This window comes from Notolepis coatsorum (genome assembly GCF_963971535.1).
Source record: "Notolepis coatsorum genome assembly, chromosome: 15".
Lineage (NCBI taxonomy): Eukaryota > Metazoa > Chordata > Actinopteri > Aulopiformes > Paralepididae > Notolepis > Notolepis coatsorum.
In genome coordinates this window covers 53,528,735-53,542,356 of record NC_140179.1, presented here as the reverse complement: position 1 = coordinate 53,542,356, position 13,622 = coordinate 53,528,735, and the positions used below count along the sequence as shown (strand labels likewise).

At 46.1% G+C, this 13,622-nt stretch overlaps 1 protein-coding gene across 1 annotated transcript in view; it reads right to left on the bottom strand.

The window, feature by feature from the left end:
- Window positions 1–13,622, bottom strand: part of LOC311242176 (protein TANC2-like) — a 64,960-nt gene that overhangs the window by 27,024 nt on the left and 24,314 nt on the right. The window contains 7 exon segments of the mRNA XM_084331124.1: window positions 599–692; window positions 1,940–2,149; window positions 3,283–3,519; window positions 6,675–6,797; window positions 7,953–8,061; window positions 11,836–11,996; window positions 12,813–12,980. Of these exon segments, the coding sequence (XP_084187250.1) occupies window positions 599–692; window positions 1,940–2,149; window positions 3,283–3,519; window positions 6,675–6,797; window positions 7,953–8,061; window positions 11,836–11,996; window positions 12,813–12,980 (1,102 nt within the window).

Here is a 13,622-nt window from a genome sequence, read left to right as displayed (position 1 = left end):
AAAACGGAAATGTATGTATGAAAAAATTATCTGTATGGTATGGTATGGTATGGTATGGTTTATTCTTAATCCCAGAGGGGAAACATGGTTTGCTACCAGAGCGAATACAAATACACAAACAAGAAACAATTACATACAGTACAAGTTACATAACACAGTAAAAAGAAGAGAGCCTCTCGACACAGAGCTAGCAGTGTTCGTAATTTTCTTTTTACCGCAGCAGGAACAAAGGACCTTCTCAATCGCTCAGTAGAGCATCGAGGCATCACAAACCTGTCACTAAATGAGCTTCGCAGAGCATCAAATACATTGAACAGAGGGTGGGTTTCAAAAGATAGAATGGTGTTCAATTTAGTCCTAGTTCGCTTGGCAATAATGATCTCCAAGGAATAGTAGCGCCTTTAAGACCCCATTTACACCTGTTCCCGGTTCAATTCCGAATTTACCATTTGGTATTAACATGTGATCTGTATCTTGATAATGAAACCATCAGATCAGTATCTGGATAATGAAACCATCAGATCAGTATCTGTATCTTATCTGGATAATGAAATCATCTCATCTCAACAAGCTGACCGCAGGGGGGCCTCAGTCCTACCTGTCTCTCCCCACAGCGTGTCAAAGTTATTGATCTGAGCTCGCTCCACCTCCTCTTCATCTTTCTCGGGCAGGTCCAGCAGATAGGACACAATCTGATGAGAACAAACATGGAGGATGAAATGGATACATCTCTGAGAGCATTAGAACAAGACTATGAATGAGATAGTACAGTACAGTATAGAATAATATAGTATAGTATAGAATAATATAGTATATAATAGTATAGTACAGTATAGTTTAGTACATTACAGTATAGTATAGAATAATATAGTATAGTACAGTATAGTATAGAATAGTATAGTATAGAATAATATAGTATAGTATAGTACAGTACAGTATAGTATAGAATCATATAGTATAGTATATTATAGTATAATATAGTATAGTATGTACTGTATATGAGATGACAAATGTCAATGTTTGAGAGAAGCAATTATGGACCACTAGCCTAGCTTAAAACTCTGGGAGAGGTGTTTTCGGCCAACTAGGCTAGCTGGTCCGTATCAGCTTCCATTAATTTGTGCTAAGCTAGGCTAGCTTGCAGCCGGATAGCTTTCTACTGAACCCACAGAGAGGAAATTGGCATCTAGTATCTTCTTGTTTGACTCTGGAGAAGATGGTAAGCGCATAATGTTGCCGTGTTCCTTTAATAATTCTGAAGTTTTCGAATAGTTGTCTATTGTTTCTGTATGTCATTACAGAATAATAATTTTGCTCTTGTCCAGCGCCTCATTTGACCCCTGGGACGTGCCGTACATCCTACCGACAGTAATTCATTCGAATTTCAGCTAGAAAGAACTGTACGTGCAGCGTCAAAAATCATTGGCTGTGATCTTCCTTCTGTGGCCTCCATATATGCCACACACATCAGGCAGAAAGGGGAGAAGGTGATACCCCTCTGACCCTGCTTACTACCTCTTTAACCCCCTTCCCTCTGGTAGAAGACTCCAAAGTCTCAGGTGTAGGACATCTCATTTTAAGAATAGCACAGATCCCGAGGTTGTCCGTCACCTGAACTCAAGCCCTAATGCACAGGCACTTTGTACTATAAGGGCTAGCACCAGCCGACAGGCACTTAAGGCAATATGCACTTTAAATGGAGCACTGAGCTCTTTTATGCACTGTAGCATTATTTATTTTAAATGTTTGTGAAATATTTCTACTTCAGGGATTGCATTGTATGTTTTTATATTGTATGTTTTTATACTGTATGTTTTTTTTTACACAATTTTATGATGAAATGAGCATTGCACCGAGACAAATCCCAATAAACCATGTGTTGAAATGGCAATAAAGTAACCATCTATCTATTAGTAAAGCTAAAGCTGTGATAACCTACCTCCGTATAGCCCATGCTGGCTGCGGCTATGAGAGCCTGTTGGACCGCGTGGCTCTTGGTGAAGGCCGTCTGCTGCTGGGTCTGAGGAGACGGTTGCTGTGGGCCCCCCAGGGCCCAGTCACACTGGATCAGGTACTTCACCACCTCCATGTGGCCCCTGAGGGACGCGTGCACCAAGGCACACTGGCCATTCTTGTCCAGATGGTCCACCTGTTGACAATAGAATGTGGAGTAGAATGGAATACAGTGCAGAACAGAACAAAATACAGATAAAAAAGAGTAGAGCAAAGTAGAGTAGAGTTGAGAAAAGTAGAGTAAAGTAGAGTAGAATAACGTAGAGCTGAGTAGAGTAGAGTAAAGTAGAGTAGAGTAGAGTAAAGTAGACTAGAGTAAAGTTAAGTAGAGTAGAATAGAGTAAAGTATAGAGTAAAGTAGAGTAGAGTAGAGTAGAATAAAAAAAAATGTCAGCCTTAAACAAACTCCCTGTTTAAAAATATTTTAAAAGATGATGGTGATTAGAATAACAGTCTCGGTAGATGATGATGAATAGACTAGCAGCTGTCCAGTACAACCAGTCTGACACTGTTGACCACTAGGAGCTGTCCAGTACAACCACAGTCTGACAGGAGAATGAGGCTGGCAGGTCACTGCCAGAGACATCATGAGATGCCAACCAGCAAACTTGTGCTGTGGGAACCAACACATGGGCATCGATCACGAGGACGTCCCACATTAACCTACGTGGACGTACTCAGGAGAGATGCGGGAACAGAATGCACCGGCGAGCTAGCCAGATGCATGGAGGATCGGGATGACTGGAAGCACCGATGGAGGGCCCGTCCGAGGACGACCTAGACCACTAGGAGCTGCCCAGTACAACCACAGTCTGACACTGTTGACCACTAGGGGGGATCGAACCGGCGACCTTCCGGTCACACTTCTCTAACCTTTAGGCCACCGCTGCGCCCAAAGTTCTATGTCTGAGAGCAGTAGAACAAGACTAGGAATGAGATAGTATAGTATAGTACAGTACAGTACAGTATAGTATAGTATAGTACAGTACAGTATAATATAGAATAATATAGTATAGTATAGTGCAGTACAGTATAGTATAGAATAGAATCATATACTATAGTATAGTATAGTATAGAATAAATATAATATAATAATATAGTATAATATTAGTATAGTATAGAATAGAATAGTATAGTATGAGATGACAAAGGTCAATGTTTGAGAGAAGCAGATATGGACCACTAGGCTAGCTTAAAACTCTCATTCATTTGGAATGGAACGGGCTCCACCACGGGCCCCGCTTTGCGGGGAAACACAACAACACTGACCTTGGCTCTCCTGCGGCAGAGGGCGCTGACGATGACCATGTGGCCCCCAGAGGCTGCGTAGCCGAGCGGGGTGAGGCCTCCCTCGGAGGGGCAGTCCGCCCAGGCTCCGAACTCCAGGAGCAGGGCGACCATGTCCATGTAGCCCAGGTGGGCGTGGACGCACAGCACGGGGGCGTTGTTCAAGACCTCCGTGCGATAGTTCACGTTGGCTCCGCCCAGCATCAGCAACCGGCTCACCTGCAGTAGTAACGCACGCACGCGCACACACACACACACACACACACACACACACACACACACACACACACACACACACACACACGCACACGCACACGCACACGCACACGCACACATGTACACACATGTACACACACAATGAGAGTTAAAACCTTTTTATTTTTTATTATGTAATAAAGCAATTTTATTTTAATAAAATAGCATGACATTTTTTTTTTATTGTTCTAATATGAACTAAGCGACTTATTAAAGCTTTTTTATATATGAAGAGTGCTTGGAACTTCTTTGTTTTTTCAGCATGTCAATTTAGTTGACAGCATGGCATGGATTGAATCCGTATCTATCTTGTTCTTATTCTACTGTGTCATCCCACATGCGGCATACAAAAAAGTGTCTAAGTTCAATTAAATAGATTAAAATAGTAATATCCGAATGGCTAACAAAGTCTTGTGTCTAACAAGTTAAATCAACTTGGTTCATACGCAGCATGGGGTGTGGGGGTGTAACTCAATGTCTTGTTCCGGATGTTCTTCTCTGGAGACGAGCACTGCGTACCAGCTCAGTCTGCGCCAGCTCACCACCTATTCCAACTCCTCCCCTCTGGTAGGAGGTTCAGGCAGTGGAGGTTATTGCATGACAACTAGTGAGGCAGTACTTCACTAGTAATTATACAGACAAAAAAATATATATATATTATTATTAATATACATATATATTTATTTATTATTATTATTTTTTTTTTATAAATGTTTTCCTCTGTGAAAAAAAACAATGCCAGTGAATTTTTTTTCTTCTTCAAAAATGTCCAAGTGACAGCTCTGAGCTCTCTGACCTGGCCTGATCCCATAACAGTAACACATAATGGCCAGCTGACAATCAGTCACTGCAAAAAGATTGCACGGGTTGGGCTTAAGAATATAATTATCCAATCAAAATAGGGTATTTGAGTTTAAAAAAGGCGGGTAGTGAGGTTAGGCGCACTTGATTGATTGGCGTTCACGCCGTGCCACATTGCGTTGACAAACTTAAGATCCAATCAGAGATTGGCGCCAGCTAATGAGACGGCTAGGGCGGAAGCGTCAACACGACTCTTTGTACAGGAATCGGAGGTAGTATAAGGAGTTTGGGGGAGGATTCGCGAAACATGTGTTTACCTGTGGCCAGGGAGAACCGGGAGTTGCATTGAAACCTACCAAGCAACCCCAGATAGACCCCCACGACTACCAGGTCAGACGGGCCGACTTAGTCTCGCTCTGAGTGGGCTGGCTGGGGAAGACGAATGGAGACCTTTTTCATCAGAAAATATCGAAGGATGGATTTAATTTACAAGTGATCAGATGGAGAGCGGTCAGGTGGCGTAACGGAGATTGCGTTCGTCACCAACCTCGGAGACGCTGCTCCGGGGTTGTCACCAGCTTGGCTGACCGTTCACACTAATACAATTGGCAGTATTAGAGGGTGGGAGAAGCTGGCGGGGTGGGTCCGGGTCGTTGTAAACAGCGACTCCTACAGTTCGGTCGGGGCGCCTGCTAAGCGCGGATAGGATCTAAGTGGGATAGTGTGATCCTTCCACACGCTACGCCTTCTCAGTGAGAATCCGCGCTGCCAGGTGAAAAGAAGCGGTTGATTGGCTAGACGTGTGTCGGAGGAAGCACGTGATAGCCTCCACTCTCCCAGACCGACTGTGGGGGGTAAGTGCGCAGCGACCAGGAAGGGGATTGGGAATTGGCATAACGACTAACATTGGGATGGGAGAAAATCGGAGGAAAAAGGAGGGGGAAAAAGATAAAAAAAAAAAAAAAAAAATGTGATCAGATGGGACACTATTTCCTCATAAGAAGTAAGTCGTCAATGGTGAGTGAATTTTTTTGAAATTTATATTTAGTAGCTGTGTGGGGCGGGCCTGTGTTGATTATCAATTAATTGGCCCGCTGTGGCCTTGCGTGTGGTGACGCGCGGCGCACGTGAGTGTGTATTGGCGACGCGCGCCGTGGTTATTGATATTGAGTTGGAGCCTGTGTTGATTATCAATTAATTGGCCCGCTGTGGCCTTGCGTGTGGCGACGCGCGGCGCACGTGAGTGTGTATTGGCGACGCGCACCGTGGTTATTGATATTGAGTTGGAGCCTGTGTTGATTATGAATGAATTGGCTGTGGCCTGGCCTGTGTGTGCGTGCGTGTGTGTGTGTGCACGCGCGTGTGTGTCGTTCATTTCCTATAGTGCTGAGTGATGTGAATGTAATGTCCTAACCCAACCCCCTCCAATGTACAGTAAATTACCTAACCCAAGAATACACGAGACCCTCTTCTACCAAGTATGGTTTCATCGATATTCCAATGTACAGTTTTGCTTGTACAGTTGTACAGTTTCCCCCACCCCGCCTACCCATATAATTTCCTATAATTTTCTTTGTTGTGAGGGACCAGATTGGGAGACAGTAAGATATTGGTGAAAGAACAATTGCATGTAGATATGTGTTTGAAACAGTGAGGGTGAGAAATGGTCTGATGATCTGGCTGTAAACAAATAGTTTTTGATTTGCCTTCTTGACTAAGCTATTGATGTGATGTTTGTAAGTGAGGCGTGTGTGTCAAGAGTTACTCCAAGGAATTTTACTAGTACCTGTTGTCTTTAACTGTAGTGTCTGTCTGCTGTCTTCATAACCACACTGTGTGTCTGTACTTCTTTATAAAACAAATTTGTATCTCTCCCGTCCTCCCCAATATTTTTAACTCACAGCCACCACTGACACACACATTGGGGGATGTTTTAAAAATATAATTTAACATATAATATAATAATTTGTGCTTCACCAAAAAATTTGGTCAGCAGCCGCCACTGGGTTCAGGTCACTGGGCAGTCGAACTGTGAGGTTCAACCACAGTTTCTTCCCCAAGGCCATACAGCTGCTCAACTCCTCCTAATCTTCACCCCATGCTTGTTATGTTCTCTGGTTTTTTGTTACGTTGCACCTGATGTTTGTATTTTTTCGTACTGTACTGTTCTGTCGTGTATTTTTTTAGGTGGTGTATTTCTGTACTGTACTGTTCCGTTGTGTCTTTTATGTGGTGTATTGTCGCAGCTACCACCTGCACTGTGTCTGAATTCCACCGGCCTGGCCGTGTGGCAATAAAAGGAACTTGAACTTGCGTACCTTGATGTTAGGAGTGTAGAGGTTCCGGAGTGAAGACAGTGCTGTGGAAAGCCCCTCGGTGCTGTAGGACACCCACAGCCCCTGCAAGATTGATGAGGAAACCCCAACTTTCTTGCTGAGACCCTGGAACAGAGAAAGATAATGTCTTTTTTGTATCCACTTTTTCTGTTTTTCTCCCATCCCAATTTTAGTTGTGCCAATTCCCCCCTCCCCTGTCTTGATCGTTGCTCGCATGTGCCCCCCACTGGTCGGTCATAGGGAGGGTTGAAGAATCTATCGCATGTCCCCTCCGATACATGCGGAGTCAGCCAACCACTTCTTTTCATCTGCCAGCGCGGACTCATTGGCGAGGTGTAACGTTGGGGAGGCTCACACTACCCTCGACATCTTCTGTCCTTGCTGTGCAGGCGCCCTGACCGACCTGTAGGAGTCGCTGTTTACAACGATCAGATTACCACCCACGGCTTCCCTCCCGCTGACTCTGCCAATTGAGTCAGTATGACGGCCGGCCCAAGCCGGAGGCAACGCTGACAGCCGGATTCAATACCGGTGTCTCGCGCGTTGGTGACGAGCGATTTAGACTGCTGCGCCACCCAGCCGCAGAGAAAGATGTCTGAATATTCATGACCCGTGTGAGGTACACCACAGCTATGAAGGGTGTGTGTGTGTGTATGTGTGTGTGAGAGGGTTTGTGTGTGCCTACACAGTATGTGTGCGTGTGTGTATATTGCGCATACATGCATGTACTGCACGTTTCAGGGAGTGTGTGTGTACGTGAGTGTCTTTTGGTGTGTATGACTTTGTGTGGATTTGTGCCTCTGTGTCTTTGTGTGTATGTGTTTTATGTTTATGACAGGTAAACAGACAGACATACAGACAGGTACACAGACAGGTAGACAGACAGACAGACAGACAGACAGACAGACAGACAGACAGACATACATACATACAAACATACATACATACATACATACATACATACATACAGACACACAGACACACAGACACACAGACAGACAGACAGACAGACAGAGACAGACAGACAGACAGACAGACATACAGAGAGAGAGACAGACAAACAGACAGACAGACAGGCAGACCGACAGACAGACAGACAGACAGACAGACAGACAGACAGACAGACAGACAGACAGACAGACAGACAGTCAGACAGACAGACAGACAGACAGACAGACAGACAGACAGACAGTCAGACAGACAGACAGACAGACAGACAGACAGACAGACAGACAGACAGACAGACAGTGTGTATTATACCTTGAATATGTGTGCTTTGAGTATATGGTGTCCCAGCTCGATGGTCTGCTGTCTGTTCAGCTTGGTCTCCAGCCTGGAGAACCAGAATGCCAGCAAGGTGTGTCCGCTCCTGTAGACCAAAAGAACACACTCCATGACCTAAACCCACTTTACAACCACATTTATCAAACAGAGATTACCTAAGTACTGTAGGTATTGCTGGTAGTGGGGTTAGTAGCTTCTGTCTGATTGTGTAGGCACTGAGGGTAGTAGGGTTAGTAGCTTCTGTCTGATTGTGTAGGCACTGAGGGTAGTAGGGTTAGTAGCTTCTGTCTGATTGTGTAGGTATTGAGGGTAGTAGGGTTAGTAGCTTCTGTCTGGTTGTGTAGGTATTGAGGGTAGTAGGGTTAGTAGCTTCTGTCTGATTGTGTAGGTACTGAGGGTAGTAGGGTTAATAGCGTCTGTCTGATTGTGTAGGTACTGAGGGTAGTAGGGTTAGTAGCTTATGTCTGATTGTGTAGGTACTGAGTGTAGTAGGGTTAGTAGCTTATGTCTGATTGTGTAGGTACTGAGGGTAGTAGGGTTAGTAGCTTCTGTCTGATTGTGTAGGTACTGAGGGTAGTAGAGTTAGTAGCTTCTGTCTGGTTGTGTAGGTATTGAGGGTAGTAGGGTTAGTAGCTTCTGTCTGATTGTGTAGGTACTGAGGGTAGTAGAGTTAGTAGCTTCTGTCTGGTTGTGTAGATACTGAGTGTAGTAGGGGTAGTAGCTTCTGTCTGGTTGTGTAGGTATTGAGGGTAGTAGGGTTAGTAGCTTCTGTCTGATTGTGTAGGTACTGAAGGTAGTAGGGTTAGTAGCTTATGTCTGATTGTGTAGGTACTGAGGGTAGTAAGGTTAGTATCTTCTGTCTGATTGTGTAGGTACTGAGGGTAGTAGGGTTAGTAGCTTCTGTCTGATTGTGTAGGTACTGAGGGTAGTAGGGTTAGTAGCTTATGTCTGATTGTGTAGGTACTGAGGGTAGTAGGGTTAGTAGCTTATGTCTGATTGTGTAGGTACTGAGTGTAGTAGGGTTAGTAGCTTCTGTCTGGTTGTGTAGGTACTGAGGGTAGTAGGGTTAGTAGCTTCTGTCTGATTGTGTAGGTACTGAGGGTAGTAGGGTTAGTAGCTTCTGTCTGGTTGTGTAGGTATTGAGGGTAGTAGGGTTAGTAGCTTCTGTCTGATTGTGTAGGTACTGAGGGTAGTAGAGTTAGTAGCTTCTGTCTGGTTGTGTAGATACTGAGTGTAGTAGGGGTAGTAGCTTCTGTCTGGTTGTGTAGGTATTGAGGGTAGTAGGGTTAGTAGCTTCTGTCTGATTGTGTAGGTACTGAGGGTAGTAGTAGGGTTAGTAGCTTATGTCTGATTGTGTAGATACTGAGGGTAATAGTAGGGTTAGTAGCTTCTGTCTGATTGTGTAACTACTGAGAGACTTCACACACAGCCACAGAGATCACTATTCATAGCAGTTAGTGTAAGAACTTAACAACATCATTCACTCTGGTTTGCAAAACACTCCACAGACAGTATAAAGTTATTATAATTGTGGGCCAAATGTGGCCATCCATAACTGTCTTTTTGGCCCTCCAGACGAGTGTTCCAGAGAGCGATGACATTATTCTATTTAGTCTATTTCTATGCCAGTTCATTTAGTTTGATATGACTAAATCAATTAATAATCTTAGGAGGACTATAAGTTTATTTAGAATTTCTTTAGTCAAGAAGAGTCCTGCTCCTTTCATCCATCCATCCATCCAGTTCATCCATCTCCTTTCATCTTCTCTTCTCCTCTCTCCTCTCCCCTCATCCCCTCTCCTCTCCCCCCTCATCTCCTCTCCTCCCCCTTCTCCTCTCCTCTCCCCTGCCCTCCCCTCCTCTCCCCTGCCCTCCCCGTCTCTCCCCTCCTCTCCTCTCCCCCTCCTCGCCTCTCCCATCACCCCCTTCCCTCTCCTCCCATCCTCACCTCTCCTCTCCTCACCTCTCCTATCCCATCCGCTCCCCTCCTCTCATCTCTTCTCATCTCTTCTCCTCTCCCCAAGCAATCAGGCACACGAACAAAGAACACTTAACAGCATGCTGCCTGCCCCCCCCCCCCCCCCCCCACTCACACACACCCATGAGGATGTAAACAGAGGTACACAACACACAGAACACGTAAACAGTCTACAAGCACATTTACTGGGGCTTGCCTACAAACACACTGCACTTTGCATGCACTACACACATGACACACACACTACACACACACACTGATTACTGTACTATATTTAGAGCTATATTCAGAGCTACTTCAATGTTGTCCCCTGCTGCTACTTTATGCAATTTTTGGAACATTTTCTTGTTACTATTTTGTTGTAGTTATGTTGCTGCTGCATGATAGAGGAACCAAGACTAAAGAATCACTAGAGTATATACCATGTAAAAGGTATATACTGACGTGACAATAAATAATCTGAATATCTCTTCTCCTTCTTTTTTCTGCTCTCCTCCCCTCCTTTCCTCTCTCCTCTTCTCTCTCCTCTCCACTCCACTCCTCTCCTCTGCTCTACTCTCCTCTCTTCTCTTATTTCCTCTCCTCCTCTCCTCCACCCTCCTCTCTCCTCTCTTCTTTCCTCTCCTCTCCTCCACCCTCCTCCTCTCTCCTCACCGCCTCTCCTCTTCTTACCTTGGGTCACAGAGGAACTTTGTTTTCTCTCCTTCCTGCTCTCTTCTCCTTTCCTCTCCTCTCTTATCCTCTCTTCCTCTCTTCTCCTCATCTCTCCTCTCATCTCCTCCTCTCTCCTCACCGCCTCTCTTTTCTCCCCTTTCCTCTCCTCTCCTTCTCTCTCCTCTTTCCTCTCCTCTGCTCTCCTCTTTCCTCTCCTCTCAATCACCCTCCTCTCCTCCTCTCTCCTCTCTTCCTCTCCTCACTGCCTCTCTCCTCTCCTCCTCTTTTATCTCCTCCTCTCTCCCCTCCTCTGCTATTCGTACCTTGGTTCACAGAGGCACTTTGTTTTCTTTCCTCTCCTCTCCTCTCCCCCTCTCCTCTTCTTACCTTGGGTCACAGAGGAACTTTGTTTTCTCTCTTCTCTCATCTCCTCCTCTCTCCCCCTCTCTCCTCTTACCTTGGGTCACAGAGGAACTTTGTTTTCTCTCTTCTCTCCTCTCCTCCTCTCTCCCCCTCTCTCCTCTTACCTTGGGTCACAGAGGAACTTTGTTTTCTCTCTTCTCTCCTCTCCTCCTCTCTCCCCCTCTCTCCTCTTACCTTGGGTCACAGAGGAACTTTGTTTTCTCTCTTCTCTCCTCTCCTCCTCTCTCCCCCTCTCTCCTCTTACCTTGGGTCACAGAGGAACTTTGTTTTCTCTCTTCTCTCCTCTCCTCCTCTCTCCCCCTCTCTCCTCTTACCTTGGGTCACAGAGGAACTTTGTTTTCTCTCTTCTCTCCTCTCCTCCTCTCTCCCCCTCTCTCCTCTTACCTTGGGTCACAGAGGAACTTTGTTTTCTCTCTTCTCTCCTCTCCTCCTCTCTCCCCCTCTCTCCTCTTACCTTGGGTCACAGAGGAACTTTGTTTTCTCTCTTCTCTCCTCTCCTCCTCTCTCCCCCTCTCTCCTCTTACCTTGGGTCACAGAGGAACTTTGTTTTCTCTCTTCTCTCCTCTCCTCCTCTCTCCCCCTCTCTCCTCTTACCTTGGGTCACAGAGGAACTTTGTTTTCTCTCTTCTCTCCTCTCCTCCTCTCTCCCCCTCTCTCCTCTTACCTTGGGTCACAGAGGAACTTTGTTTTCTCTCTTCTCTCCTCTCCTCCTCTCTCCCCCTCTCTCCTCTTACCTTGGGTCACAGAGGAACTTTGTTTTCTCTCTTCTCTCCTCTCCTCCTCTCTCCCCCTCTCTCCTCTTACCTTGGGTCACAGAGGAACTTTGTTTTCTCTCCTTCTTCCCTCCAGATGAGCCACTCCCTGAAGGATGGGTGGACAAACATCCTGGTTCCATCTCTCCTCTTCACCAGGAAGACAGACAGGTTGTCCATACGTTGCTGGAAGTCCTCCCAGTCCAGCGTTCCCTGCAGACAGACACACACAGCCATTCGGTACAGTCAGTGTCTATGTAACAGATAGGTACCGACCTGCAGGCAGGGACTGGAACACATGGCGTTTTAACCACTTAACTGGTGCCCAGAAAAGTGGCAATTTTTAAACTTGAACTTGAGGACTGCATACTTTTTTTGAAAAGTGTATCTTTATACGTTATACTTATAGCACATGCATAAGCCTGGTCTCGTTTGAAAGATAACATTCTGAAGTTTCTTACACAAAGAAAAATCACTTTTAGTGCTAATTAAATAGAGTAACATAGGTCTGAACTTGAGTTGTAGAAAAACTTGTTACTCACGTTTTTCTGTAGTAGTTACAATATCCAGAAATAGTATATCCCAAAAATTGGTATGAGCTGGAAAGCACCCTGGGTCCATAGCCTGAAGTCTTATGTAGTACCAAATTTCATAGAAATCCATCTTACCGTCTTCTCCAGAGTCAGCCAAGAAGATAGACACCAATTTCCCCTCCCTGTGCATCCAGTAGAAAGCTATCCAGCTGCTATCAGGCTAGTGGGCCGCATCCAGTTCCATTAATTTGTGCTAAGCTAAGCTAGCTTGCAGTAGTTTTCTACTGAACACACAGAGAGGAAATTGGTATCCATCTTCGTGTCTGACTCTGGAGAAGACGGTAAGCACATTTCCCATAATGTTGGCGTGTTCCTTTAAAACTCCCTGTGTTCCAGTCCCCTAGCTGCACAGTGTCCTGTGTTAAAACTCCCTGTGTTCCAGTCCCCTAGCTGCACAGTGTCCTGTGTTAAAACTCCCTGTGTTCCAGTCCCCTACCTGCAGCGCACCGGCGTTGATGGCCTGGTAGATCTGTTCGTCGGTCAGCGGGTGGAGTGACGCCACCGTCACGTTGAGCAGAGGCAGCGCCCGTTCGAACGACGACTGGGTGGGGAAGCGCATGTTGCACTGCAGCAGGTAGACCTCTGCCAGGTTGACCGGAACCACCTGAGGAAGGACCACATGATGTGATGATGAGACTGTGTGCTTGTGAGCAGAGAGGTTCAAGTGTTAAAGGGGGAACTATGCCCCTTTTTCAGAATTCATACATGTTATTCCTCTGGTCTAAGACCACTCCTATCTAATGCTCTCCTTCCCTCTCCTCTCCCCCACTCCTCTATCCCCTCCCCTCCCCTCATCTCCTCTCCTCTCCTCTCCCCTTCCCCACTCCTCTCCTCCCCTCACATCTCCTCTCTTCTTTCCTCATCCCCTCTCATCTCCTCTCCTCTCCTCTCTTCTCTTCTCTCCTCATCCCCTCTCATCTCCTCTCCTCTCTTCTCTCCTCATCCCCACTCATCTCCTCGCCTCCCCACTCCTCTCTCCCCTCCCCTCCTCTACTCTCCCCCACTCCTCTCCTCTCCTCTCCTCTCCTCATCTCCTCTCCTCCCCACTCCTCTCCTCCCCACTCCTCTCCTCGCCTCTCCTCTCTTCTCTTCTCTCCTCCTCCCCTCTCCTCCCCACTCCTCTCTCCCCTCCCCTCCCCTCCTCTTGTTTTCAAACTGTAAATCCCAGAGTTCCACCTCCACTGATTGCCCTGCTCTGACTTCATGAGGCCATAAGGTGTCTGTGTGATCGAAACGAGCAATTCCA